At 47.9% G+C, this 14,108-nt stretch overlaps 1 protein-coding gene across 17 annotated transcripts in view; it reads right to left on the bottom strand.

The window, feature by feature from the left end:
* LOC149327561 (uncharacterized) overlaps positions 1-8,469 on the bottom strand; it is an 86,995-nt gene extending 78,526 nt beyond the window's left edge. For 13 of the 17 annotated variants that reach the window (XR_016286238.1, XR_016286240.1, XR_016286241.1 and 10 more), the window contains exons 1-2: positions 8,233-8,461; positions 1,535-1,687 (exon numbers count right to left, since the gene is read on the bottom strand). Coding sequence is in view for 8 of the 17 variants with exons in the window: in XM_089563254.1 (XP_089419380.1) it covers positions 1,535-1,668 (134 nt within the window). In the remaining 9 variants the exon portion in view is untranslated. Of the gene's footprint in view, positions 1-1,534; positions 1,925-8,232 lie in introns of those variants that run through there. The other 4 variants (XR_016286244.1, XR_016286245.1, XR_016286239.1 and 1 more) reach the window with 4 other exon arrangements.
* Positions 8,470-14,108: the final 5,639 nt, after the last annotated feature.

Below are 14,108 nucleotides of genomic sequence, written 5' to 3'. Positions count from 1 at the left end.
CAGGGGGCACTTTGGCTCTCTAAAGTGCTGCAAGGCGAAAGCGTTTCCTGGCTGCTGTTTGTTTTTATTTACTGTTTTATTTTTAATATTTTTTATTTGCTAATTTTATTGCTTTTTATTTTTATTTTCACACTTTTATTTTGTTTTTATTTTTGTTTATTTCCTTATTTTAATTTTTGTTTCCTTTTCTTGACTTTACTCCTTTTATTTTATTTATGAAGCCCAATGCGCCTTTATTCATGTTGGAACATTGAGCCTTTTAAGCAGTGACGCCGAAAGGCGGACGAATCTGCCGACGCGTCTGGCGACACGGCTGCCGACGCGTCTGCTAACGACAGTATGAGGCATTAAAGGCTTTCGCCTTAATACAATGAACGCCGACGACATATGGCTTCAGCGCCGCGCTTCTGGCACAACGTTCCCAATGCCTGCAAGCCCACATCACTCACTCATCACCCTAAGTACCTATAAGCGCGATTCAAGCGTCCACTGTTCCAGGGAGCCAGTTATGCGCACTTTCCTTCCTTGAAATGGCACATCGTTGTCAATGCTAACGCATGCAGTACACACCTGTCACTACCGCCACGTAGCTTAAAGCACGATTGAGGTACCCATTGTCCCAAGAGACCAGTTATGCGCCTTTCCTTTGCTTTCCAAGCTCCCGTTGCATTGGGTTTTCAGCTTAAAGCGCGACTAAGGTGTCCACTGCTTGTTACAAGGGACAACGGCGACGCCGCGAAACGCAGAAACGGGAGCCAAAGAGCTGCGCTCTAAAAGAGAGAGGGGTCGTAGTGAAGGGCTCCGGAATAGTTTGAATAATTTCGACCACTGGGGATCTTCAACGTGCACCCGCATCGCACAGTACACGAGCGCCTTTTGCGTTTCGCCCGCGTTTCGAAACTCCGGCTCACACTCAGGCACCGCGGCATGTTCCCACCTTAGTTTAGGTGTGTTACTGTTTCACTTCCCATTTAAAATTGGCTTTTAGGTAATCTCCGTAATAAATTGCACCACACACTATAAGTGTGCATTGCAGAGCATCGTCGTCTTCCATCTGCTCCGTCCGGCGGCACACCTGCCCATCGCCTTCTACATACCACGAATCTATGCTTTCGCAATGATTCGAACGTAGTAAACATTGTGTGCAGTTACCAAAATGCATCATCATCATCAGCCTGACTACGCCCACTGCAGGGCTAAGGCCTCTCCCATGTCTCTTCAATTAACCCTGCGTTGTCGGTTCTGGTCACCTAGCTGAGGCCGCACCCCACGCCTGTTCGTACAGTTCCATCGACATGGAGTGTCCTCTTTCTAAAAAACCCGGTGGAGAATTGCGAACACCGGGGACCCAAGTGGGGGGGGGGGGGAGGGGGGGGGGCGGCCTTACGCCTTGTTAAGGCTAAGCGTCAGCGCGAGGCCGAGAGACCCAGCGTCGCGAAAAATGCGGCCAAAAAAGGCCAGCGCCCCAGAAAAGGGAGCCGGCGAGGACAGTGACCGCGCGCGGGAGTCACCGAGCGCCGCAGGCCGGACATACCGAGTGTTTTCCCGGTGAGAGCAGGCGCCGCGGCCAACCACAGCAGAGCAATGGGTGGACAATCCCAAGCTGAAGAAACTGTCGAAAAACCGCCGACCGGCCGCAGGAACCGGCAGTGGTGGCCGCAGGAACATCCGGGACCGCCGGCCGGAGCTGAAAAGGACGCCCCGGAGGTCCTCGAGCCCGCAGGACACCTCAAGCAGGCAAAGCAAACTTCCTCTTCCACAAATCTGAAAACTAGTTTTGAGGAAAGGAAATGACGCGCTGTCTCACGTATCGCGGTGGACGCCCGAATCACGCCGTTAGGAAGGGTTATACAGGAGGGAGTGAAAGAAGAAAAAAAATTCAGGGGGCACTTTGGCTCTCTAAAGTGCTGCAAGGCGAAAGCGTTTCCTGGCCACTGTTTATTTACTTTTTATTTTTCATGTTTTTCTATTTTCTTTTGCTTTTTTCCTTACGTTTATTATTTTTTATTTTTATTTTTACAGCTTAATTTTATTTTATTTTTAATTTTTGTTAATTTCTTAGTTTTATTTTTTATTTTCCTTTTCATGACTTTACTCCTTTTATTTTATTTATGAAGCCCATGCATTCACTAGATGCGCATTTATTCATGCTTGAACCTTGAGCCTTTTAAGCAGTGACGCCGAAAGGCGGACGAATCTGCCGACGCGTCTGGCGATACTCCTGCCGACGCGTCTGTCGACACGGCTGCCGACGCGTCTCCTAACGACAGTATGAGGCATTAAAGGCTTTCGCCTTAAAAAAATTCACGAGGAACTTTAGCGGCTAAACTGGTTAAGGCGAAAACCTAAGTGCTGCATTCTGCTACGCGATTGTTCACTTCACATTCTGTTGGTGTATTAATTAACTGCCAATTAATGACGCTTAATCTTTGCCTTTAGGAGTGGAACGCGACAGCGTGTTCTAGCGCTGCCAAAGAGTGACCTGTTCGGCGAGATGCGTTGCCCTTTGAACGCAGCGCTTTTTGAGGAAAGGAAAGGGCGCTGTAATTCTCTGTCGTCTCGGTGGACACCTGAACCGCACCGTACAGGAAGGGAGGAAGTGGAGTGACAGGAAGTGGAGTGAAAGAAGAAAGAGGGGCCGTAATGAAGAAAATGAAAATTGCATTTGAGGAAAGGAAATTAGGCAGTAACTGTCTCACATATCTCGAAGGACACCAGTCGACAATTGTATTTTGTGGAAAGGAAATTGCGCAGTAGCTGTCTCACATATTTATTTATTTATTTATCAAATACTGCCAACTGCCTCTTGGCAGTCAAAGCAGGAGTGGTGGTCACCCGTCAAAATTCGCGCGCAGTGACGTCACGACCATTTCGACCAATCTGAAACGCGGACAAATTTGCTAACACGTCTTGGTCACGACAGTATGAGCCATTAAAGGATTTCGCCTTAAAAATTGGAGCACGCTTAAACTTCGCCTTTAAGAATGGAACGCGAGGCGTCTTCCAGCGCTTCTATACTCCGTTTCATACATCAGGTGCAGCGCTGTCAAAGCTACAGCTGTTGTTCACGCTCCCTGCATCCGCGATAAAAAATAGTGCGTGCTCGTGACGAGCGGAAATAATAATTGCTTGTCTGCAAGCTTAATATATATTACGTTTGACATCAATTTGGTAAAGCACAGCTTTTTTTAGAGGGAAAAGATCGGAATCAGTAGATTTATATGTTTTGTTTGTCGTTTTTGTTCGTGTCGCGTTTTCGACGACCCGCAACCCTGCCAGCTGTGCTCTCCGTGCTGCGCGTCTCGTTTTCAGAAAATGGCGTCCAACGCATTTACCTCGACCACCTCTCCGGAGCGGCTTTTTTCGAAGATTCGCACTTCGAAGATGTCCAGACACGCGAAGCAAGTCATTTCAAACGTGTATGCTCGGAATAGAGCCCGTTTCCCGCAGAAATCCGTCCGGGATATTGTGAATGTTGTTAGCGAGGATACGGGAGTGTCTCCGCGTACCGTCGCAAAATACAAGGCGGAGCGCCTTTGCGGACCATTGATGTCTCCGAAGAAAAGGCCTCGTCATGTGAGAATCGCAAGTTCACGAACGGTGAAGCATGACAGCTTCACGGTGCATGCCGTCCGACTGAAGGTACATGAGATGTACAAAAAGCGACAGGTACCCACGCTGGAGTGTGTTCGGAAGGCTGTCAACGAAGACGAGGACCTGCCGAACTTCAAGAAAACAACCTTGTGGAGGTTGTTGAAGGACATTGGCTTCGTATTTCAGAAAAGAAAAAGGAATCTTGCTTTCATCGAGCGCAGTGACATCATTGCCTGGCGCCGGCGGTTCCTGCGGGTGATTAAGGAATTCCGAAGACAGGGCAGGTAAGAATAATGTTTTGCATCTTTTCTCACACAGCACGTTTAGATTGTCCCATAACGCGTGATGTTAACGTTTACAATTTAATAACATTAATACGGATTTCTTGCAGAACTGGCAATGAATGTTGCGTCATCAGAAAAAAAATGAAAAAATTACGAGGAACTTTAGCGGCTAAAGTGGTGAAAGGCGAAAGCCTGAGTGCTGCATTCTGCTCTGCGATTGTTCACTTCACATTCTGTTGATGCATTAATTAACTGCCAGTTAATGACGCTTAATCTTTGTCTTTAGGAGTGGAACGCGACAGCGTGTTGTAGCGCAGGCAGTCCACGGAACGCCACCACCCGTTCGGCGCGATGCGTTGGCCTTTGAACGCAACGCTTTTTGAGGAAAGGAAATGGCGCTGTAATTCTCTGTCATCTCGGTGGACACCTGAACCGCACCGTACAGGAAGGGAGGAAGTGGAGTGAAAGAAGAAAGAGGGACCGTAATGAAGAAAATGAACATTGTATTTCAGGAAAGGAAATTACGCTGTAACTGTCTCACGTATCTCGGTGGACACCAGTCGAAAATTGTCTCATCTTATTCGGGTTTATCGTTCCAAAGCGACTCAGGCTATGAGGGACGCCATAGTGAAGGGCTCCAGAAATTTCGACGGGGTTCTTTAACGTGCACTGACATCGCACAGTACACGAGACTCTGGAATTTCGCCTGCATCGAAATTCAGCCGCCGCGGCCGGGATCGAACCCGCGTCTTTCGGGCCAGCAGCCGAGCACCATAACCACTGAGCCACCGCGGCGGCATCGCTTCTCGGCCTTTTGGCTAAGATCGAAGTTTCGCCTCTAAGAGTGAGGCATTAAAGGCTTCCGCCTTAAAATTTGCTCATCCCCAATTCTTTTGACGTGAATTTTGCTGAGAGGTGGCATTTGGTGGCCGGTGATGTTTTATGCTATATTTGTGTGAGGAACTACCTGAGTTGGTCAGAAGTAATCAGTGTAATTCCAACTGTCTGCTACGACAAGCCAAAAACAGGTCTCCACTGGTTGAGGCACCAGTATGCCTATCATCCCGCCGTCATGGCAGAAATGACATGCAGGAACGAATCGTAGTACTCGTTCTTCCGATGGACGCAACTTGGGGCTCCTGGTGGTCGCGTGCATATCATTTCGCAGGCAAAGAATGAAGATAAATCATGAAGTAACATTTCCTACTCAGTTTTTGGCCTATATTCTGCTCTGTGTTGTCAGTGATATGGCACGACTCGTATTGCTGCTATGGCATAGCCGTGGGTATGTTTAATGATGTTAATTACCTCAACCATTATTTTGTTTTGCTTTGTGCAGATCCATCATTTACCTGGACAAAACCTGGGTGAACAGCGGGCATACGAAGGAAACTGTCTGGCAGGACAGAAGCGTGAAGTCCTCGCATCAGTAATCTGAGACACTGCAAACAGAAGCCCACCCTGCAATGGGCACTCCTGAAAACCACCCCTGGGAAGCAGGACGTCTCAGCTGGTGCTGGTGTCGTCAGCAGAATAATTACAAACGCAAGCTAAAAATTGCCAAGGTCACACAGCAAGCAGAGGACTGTGTATCGACCCTTTCCAAAGACAGCTGGCTCTCCGAGTGCGGTTCCTTGCGTGGAAACCTCTTACGCACCCGTCACAAACTATTGTCAGTGCACTGAACCGCTTATGGGTGCTGTCAATTAATAGTCTTGTGCACTACAAACAACAGACGTGGGGGGCAGTTCTATCTTGCCCGAGACTCGTCGAGCCGCCTTCGCCAACGAAGTCCGGGACTGAGGGCCCCACTACCTATCCTTTTCCCTGAACCCTTTTTTCTAATAAATGTTTTTAACAACTACTGCAAAGGTAGTTGTTCATTGCTACATTGCAGTATTGATGTTTCTCTTTCCCCAGTATGCAAGACGCCAAAATTCTGAATCAAGGCTTCGAAATTTACCTTTTCTTAGGCGGGAAAAAGCCATTTGAGTGTGGCATAAAGAAATTTCTTTCCTGAGCCAGAAATTTCAGCATCTTGCTCTGCACATAACAGTGCACCTAAAAGAGCGTTTGTTTATGACAAGAAGCAGAATATTGCTTTTTTTTTGCCAGAAAGAAAGCTCGCACAAAAATCGACTCATAAAAGTTACGACATCAGTATACCCTGACAAAAAGGAATCAAAAACAAACTGCTCACATGATATGCATCTCGCTGTTCCGCAACGGATATTGTTATTTTTTTTTGCCAGAAAACTCGCACAAAAATCGACTCATACCAATTATGAGATCAGTATACCCTGAATAAGGAATGAAAAACAAACTGTTCACATGATACGCATCGCGCTATTATTCTGCAACGGGTATTGCTTTTTTTTTGCCAGAAAGAAAACTCGCACAAAAATTATCTCATGAAAATTATGACATCAGTATACCCTGAGAATAAGGAATCTAAAAAACAAACTGCTCACATGATGTGCATCGCGCTATTCCGCAACGGAGTGGCCGTCAGTCCCGGACCGTCTTAAAAACTCGATCCCCTGCTCTGCTGGATGCACGGAATAGTTCATGACATGCCCGATACCTCGACAGAGACAGAGGAGTGAGCAGTGCCGTGGGTTACAGCAAAACGAATATTACAGATGGCCTGAATCCTGAACGAAAAACCATTTTTCATGGTCGTTTCAGCTTGGTATTGAAGATATTGTGAGCAAAAAATGATATCAATTGGTGGCAACTACAAATTCCCAATTAAAAAAAAATGTCACGAGGTGGATTGCAACCTACGTACGTGAAATGCTGCAAAAAAAAAAAACAAGTATCGAGGTGGATTCGAACCGACGCCGCCGAAGTTCCTAGTCGTCACAAAGCGATGCCTTAGACAACTCGGCCACGAAACGAGCGCGGAAGGATACAATTTTAAGATTTTTTCTTGCGGACTATTTCCGTAGCCTTGACAGCGTTGCACATGATGTATGAAACGGAGTATAGGGTCCACGGAACGCCATCACCCGTTCGGCGCGACGCCTTGCCCATTGGACAAATCGGAAATTGATTCTTTTTTTTTTAAGGAAAGGAATTGACACAGTAACAGTCTCCTGCCTTGGTGTACACCCGAACCGTGCATAATAATACGCAGCCTTCCAATTATATCTAGCCATTTCCCCGATTATATGTCGCAGGATCGAATCCCTGCCACGACCTAGTCTCTAACTTAGCTAGTACGCTTATGCTGCAAGAAATGCTCAATCGTATGACACCATTCGGAACATTCTGCAGCAAATGGTTTGCATGGTATGATTTTTTTCCGACGCGTGGTGCTCACAACTACTACGACGCCGACGGCTTTTCGACCAACGAGCTTCATACGCTGTCTCGGAAAAGGAAGACGAGCTGTAGTGGAAGTAAATAAATTGGTAAATTGGTTTTTGAGGAAAGGAAACATGCACAAATGAGAGGAACAGCACACACGCTGCGCAGTAGTAATCGGTGGGGGTACGCGTCTGACACACATCTGCGGACACCTTAGGTCAGCACCAAGAGTTGCCCAGATTCGCCCTTGTGTATCAGGCATATAGCTGTAGCTTCAGTTAGGAATTTAGACGCCTTATGTCCGTAAAGTACACGTCTACGAAGTCACTGAGAAATAGAGTCTCGCGCCCGCACAATGCTAGCACCCATCCGAATGCATGTACTAGCTTGCGGGCACCGTCCAATTATCAGCCAGCTAACGAAGAGAAATGGAAAAATATGCAGTCGACAGAACCCAGCAGGTGCGGAAAGCAATTCAACAATGTTAATATTCCTCGCATCTTAAACAGCCCGAAACTGAAGCACCCGCCGCGGTGGCTCACTGGTTACGGCGTTCGGCTGCTGACCCGAAAGACGCGGGTTCGATCCCGGCCGCAGCGGTCGACTTTCGACTAGAGGCCCGTGTACTGCGCGATGGCAGTGCACGTTAAAGAACCCCAGGTGGTCGAAATTTCCAGAGCCCTTCACTACGGCGTCCCTCATAGCCTAAGTCGCTTTGGGACGTTAAACCTCGATAAATAAAATCAGACCAAATGAAATCGAAGAGAAACTAGAGTAATAGTTAGATTGCGAACCTTGGTTGCCTGTGGTTTTGTCGCCACAAATAAAGTAGGCGAGTTTCGGACGCCACAGTGTTGCTACGTTAAGACACCTATGAACGCGCTGCTAACTCGTTAGTTACTAAATCGATACATTCCCGTACATCATAAAAGACCTCATCGATAGGCGACAATGCCCGGGATATCGCTGCACTAATCGCTTCTGGTTAAAGTCAACAGCAGGAGATCTTCGGTTCACAATTGTAGCGATTGCATGTGCTCACCGTGTGATGATGTGTCCGTTCGCCGTGGTGTCCGCCGCCTCTGTGGGAGAGGACACTTGATTAGTCCTGGGCAACCGGCAAAGGATCACAGCAGTAAATGATCACGGAGTGTCGCCGGAGCCTTTCTGGAGCCTCTGACCTTACCTTAACCATTTCGGTTAAAGGCCTAGACAACTATGCTCCTAGCTCCTTCCCGAATGACCTCGGACACGCGTCTGGTTCGGCTGAAGGCCACGTTGGCAAAGCCAGGCAGGCGCATTTGCGTTCTAATTTGATGATTATGATGATGATGATGATGTCGTCAGGCTTAACGGCACATACCAACGGCGGGGAATTCGCCAGGGTGCATAGCGGATACAAACGCATTCATGTGCAGGGAGTGCAGTATTTGGTCAATTTTGGGATTTAAAGCTAGATTTTTTACAATATAAAAAAATACGGGAAAGAAAAAGCAGTGAGTTCACATTCTAGCAGAGGAATCTACCAGATGAAATAACATAATCGTGAATATAATCGCACACTGGTTTCAGGGCATATCTGCGGAGAGCAGCGAACCGCCGGCAGAAGAGGAAGAAGTGATCTACGGACTCAATTTCGCCACAATACTGTGCCATTAAGGTTTGGTTTATTGGGGTTTAACGTCCCGAAGCGACTCTGGCTATGAGGGACGCCGTAGTGAAGGTCTCCGGAAATTTCGACCACCTGGGGTGCTTTAACGTGCGCTGACATCGCACAGTACACGGGCCTCTAGAATTTCGCCTCCATCGAAATTCAACCGCCGCTGCCGGGATCGAACCCGCGTCTTTCGGGTCAGCAGCCGAGCGCTGTAACCACTGAGCCACCGCGGCGGGGCTGTGCCATTAAGACTGAAGACATCATCATCATCATTTTGACTCACAACGTTGGTTATAGATAACCTCAATCGACATAAATAAAAATTTTGCTGCGGTATCCAGCAGCGCAAGGGGGTTATGGACACCTCACGTAGCCTCGGGCTGCACATCCGCACACTCCAAGGAAATGCCAGGTGTTCAAAATCCGCTGCAGCAAGGAGAGGCTCATGGCTCAAGGAGTGGAGACGCTGAAATCGCTGAAAGCGTGCTATAGTCAAGTAGGCAGTATCTGGGACGAACAGAACATTAGGAACATCAAGGGCGGACTTTGCTAAAAAATCAGCCCTCTCATTAGAAACAATGCCATAGTGCCCAGACACCCAGTGAAAACGTACTTCTGTAATATGTGGAGGAAAAAAAATTGAAGGGATTTGCTCGCTATCCTCGTGTCCTCATGCTCCTCCTCACTTCGTTATCTTTCCTTCAAGTCCCTGCAAGAGATGCACAAAATTCTTGAGACGATCCTTCTCCGGAAGTTTATCATCGGGACAAAACAAGAAACGAAAAATTAATATAGCTATGCTTACCGGCTTAGTGCATTAACCAGACGAAGCTGGATGGAATTAGAGGAGTTTCGGAAGACCGGGGGGGGGAGCCCGGTCTGGCGCATGTATGTGACGAGTACGGTAGCGTTGTTACAAGCATATTTACAGACATGTTATGCATTCGACAACTGACACACAGACAGCTACTTAGCTGTGCTTTTCTATTAGCAGGTCTAGCTACTTGGCTTCGCCTCTCTTATCGAGCATGTTTAGCTACTTCACACTCGCCTGTTTGCTTCGAGCACATTAGGTAGTATTTGGACAAGCCTCTCTGTTCCGAAATCTTTTGGTCATTGGGCTTCGCCGCTTTGTGAGGCAGCACCACCGCTTGTGGTGAAATACACGTTCAGCTCAGATATCATCACGCTTTCCACATTCCAGTCGGAATGGATAATAACCACTTCTGCCTGCATTGGAGTCTACGAGCATCCTAAGGCGCGCCCTTTTCGTGAACATCCGTCTTGGATAGAAACAAAAGAAAATGTTCTTTTACTGGGGATATATAAATTCTCAGTGGGCGGGCCCCCTTTCCAAGGCTGCACTGGAGACTGCCAGCCGCTCTGCCCTGTCCGCTAGGTATACCTGGGCCGCAGGGGTTTCGCTGGACAGCATGTCCTTCCATGTCGGTTTGGGTGCGGCGTCTAGTAGTATTGCTTGTTGTTATTGTGACTGAGAGAAGAATGAAAAGAAAATTGCACGGGCCTGCCTACTGGCTCGAGCCAAGCCACCACCGCTGCCACGTGGCGATAGAGGGGTGTTAAAAGATCAGAGGAAAGAGAAAAAGGAAAGAAAAGACGCGCGTCGCAGCAACAACTGCGTCCGCCGGAGCGGACGCTGCTGAAAAACAGATAAGCGGCCGAAGCCGCGCTCGCCGAAGCGAGAACAGATACTCTTAGTATTGCTTGTTTGTCGCACGTCCATTCTATATGTGCTACGGTGGGTTTAACACCGCGCCACGGACATGTTTGTTTGAAATAGCACGGGTGCACCTTTTCAGTATGTGCAGGTTGGGGTACGTGCTTGTAATCTTCTCCATGTGGTTGAGGTGGTGAGGGCCAGGCTTCTGGGGCGGAGGGTGTGTTCCCCTGTCCGATCTGTATTTACTTGTTATTTAAGAGTAATTCATGTAAACTGGGGAGGGGGCAGGTCTTCCCCACATGAAGGAAAATGCTCGGGCGACCTGGTGCGCGTGCAGGCTGCCCGTGATCCGTTCAAGTCCGGGTATCCATATTATTGTTGGTCGCCGACAATTGCATGCGGCACTCTATAGTGCTTTCTGCCTGCAGCCGTTTATGACCTTTTCCGTTGTTTGCAGATGTCCCCCGTTGATATAGCTTCTACATGCAGTTTTAGAATTCCTATAAATATTGGCAATGGTTTGGACTTCGTGGCTCTCCCTGACGGCCAGATCGATTTCCACTTCCTTTCCCTACTGGGTCGTGCTTTTAGTGATTGTTAGCGGGTTCCTGATTTTACCATTTCTCACATTACGGACTGCTGCGGATGTTCTGTATTGGTTTCGGGTTGCATCTTTCTCTCATAGCATTCAGCTCTGGCTGCTCTTCGTCCCTTGATTACGGAGAGATTCACGCATATAGGTATGGGTGGCACGTTGTGTTGTGTTGTGTTTAATGGCGCATAAGCAACTAAGGCTATCGTGCGCCAAGCTCAGGGTATAGAAAATTGTTTTATATAGGATGTTATAGAAAATACTAAATGAACGGCGGTGCAAATTGCCTAAAAAGTTAATTCATGGAACCTAGAAAAATATAGGACAAAAATTTTAGAAGTGACTTTGGTAAAAGCTTTAAAGAGGGTCGGTAACCTCAGCAGCCATCCTTGTCTGTGCAAGGAGCTCGAGGTCCCCAACCGATGGAATAGGGACCTCCGCCGTCTCCTCAGGAGTGATAAAGTGGCTGAGGTGCATTAGAATTATAACAGACCAGTGGGTAACACACATTTAGAGACACTTAAGAAATCCTGATTCTTTAAGAAAGCTAAAAACATGTGATATATCAACAATTGCATTATCTCCTAAAAGCAGTGTAGAATGAAAAGGGATGTGTTCGTTATAAAACTGAGTAAAGTACTTTTTCCTTAATTTTTCCAATTTCGTACAAGAGAATAAAATGTGGTTAATCGTAACTTCAATTTTTTTCCTTGAGCTATGGCTTTTGCTATGTTGTGTAAGATGTCACCGAGCATCGGGGTAATTGCATTTCTAGAATGGAGAGCTGTAAGTAAACTAAGGGAGTCTGTGTAAACTATACTGTTTCTGAGGTTTTCATTTAATACTTTTTTTATGGCTAAGCCTACAGCATAACATTCGGCTGTGAAAATTGATGCACACTGTGGAAGTCTGATTATTTCTTTCTCATGGCACCGTACTACTGTACTTCCTACGTAGGCATCTGTTTTTGAACCACCCGTATAAAAGCCCGTAAAACCATTCTGTTTTAACTCGAGTGCAAGAAATTCTTGTACTATATGTTGTTGTGGGGTTTGCGTTTTGTGAAACTGTGTAACAGTGAAGTCGCATATTGCAGGAAAGTTGTACCATGGAGGTAGTGGCTCTCCTCTGAGCGCAATGTTAGGTAATGTGTTCAGTACACCGAGACTCTCGCACATCTCTTCAAAACGGAGGAGGAGTGGCCTGGTAGCTTGTGGTTTGTTATTAAAGAGTGTTCTGGATGGACACTTTGTAACTATTTTGTAACAGATATGTTTGGGTAGGGAACGGATTTTTAGAATGTATGGGCATGTGAGCATGATTTGTCTGTCTGTAAATGATGGTTCATTACTTTCAACATAAAGACTGGTTATAGGCGACGTCCTATAAGCACCAGTTGAAAGACGTAAACCTAAATTGTGCACTGGGTCAAGTCGCTTCAAGTACGAGGGCCTTGCTGAACCATATCTTATACTACCATAGTCTAATGAGGATCGTACCACAGAACGATATATTTTTAGAAGGCTTGCCCTGTCAGAACCCCAGTGTTTATGCGAAAGGACTTTGAGGATATTCAGTGATCGGGAAGTTTTCTTTTTTAACGCGTTAATATGAGGCAGCAAAGTGAGTTTTCTGTCAAATGTTATGCCTAGTGTAATGTGGAAACTCGCACAGTTATTGTGGTCAGGCACAGTCCTTGTCCCAGCAGTGCTGCTCAGCAGGCCGGCGTTCGCAAGCGCGCACCCGAGCTTCGTCAGCTTCGTCTTCTGTCTTCTTCTGTCATCTTCCTCTCCTTCGGCAGCGCTAGCCGCTGAGGCAGCAAACCCCAATTCTCTTTATTACAATACCCCCGGGGTGAAAAGGCGCCATCCTGGCAGCCTAAGGGCACGAGACGAGAGCTGGGTCGTAGTAAGGCTTCAGGCGGTCTAAGTGCACGATTTCACGACCGCGGCGGCGATGGTCCGACGAAGGCGTGATGGGCTCCACAAGATAATTAACTGGCGATGTCTGCTGAACAACGCGATAGGGGCCCTGGTATTTGCTCAGCAGTTTTGTAGACTGTCCTGGGCTGGAGGAGGGCACCCAAAGCCAAACCAAGGAGTCCGGAAGATAATGCGGCGGCAGACCGGGAGAAGCGGCGCGGGAGCTGTTCTGACGGTGCTGGTCGTGTGAAGTAAAGGAACGCGCGAGTTGGCGGCATTCTTCGGCATGCGCAGCGGCCTGAGAGACGGTTGTAAATTCGGACGAATCGGGGCGGTAAGGGAGTATGGTGTCCATGATGGAGGAAGGCTCGCGTCCGTACAGAAGAAAATACGGAGAAAAACCAGTAGTGGCTTGCGTTGCAGAGTTGTAGGCGTATGTAACGAAAAGTAGAACGCGGTCCCAGTCTGAGTGATCGGCAGAAATGTACTTGGTCATCATGTCTCCGAGGGTCCGGTTAAAGCGCTCGGTCATGCCGTTGGTCTGCGGATGGTACGAAGACGTCGTGCGGTGAACGATATGACACTCCCGAAGGAGGGCTTCCACGACGCCGGGCAAGAAGACGCGACCCCGGTCGCTGAGCAATTCCTGAGGCGCACCGTGACGAAGAATGAGGTTCTGAAGTATGAAACCGGCTACGTCAGAGGCCGTCGCAGCTGGCAACGAGGCAGTTTCGGCATAGCGCGTGAGATGATCCATGGCGACGATGATCCAGCGGTGCCCCGCGGCAGTGATGGGAAGAGGGCCATAAAGGTCTATTCCAACACGGTCGAATGGCCGGGCGGGACACGGTAAAGGTTGCAGAGGAGCAGGTGAGTGCGGTGGAGGGTTCTTGCGACGCTGACATTCCAGGCAAGAGCGTACGTACTGGCGGACGAAACGGTACATGCCCCGCCAATAATACCGAAGGCGTAGGCGGGTAAAAGTTTTCAGGAGACCAGCATGAGCGCATTGCGGGTCATCGTGGTAACTGGCACAAATGGCGGAGCGGAGATGCCTTGGAATCAC

Source organism: Amblyomma mixtum, chromosome 10, assembly GCF_055824585.1.
Source record: "Amblyomma mixtum isolate Tamu chromosome 10, ASM5582458v1, whole genome shotgun sequence".
Lineage (NCBI taxonomy): Eukaryota > Metazoa > Arthropoda > Arachnida > Ixodida > Ixodidae > Amblyomma > Amblyomma mixtum.
The sequence above is the reverse complement of the archived record's forward strand: the minus strand, read 5'-3'. Positions and strand labels throughout refer to the sequence as shown.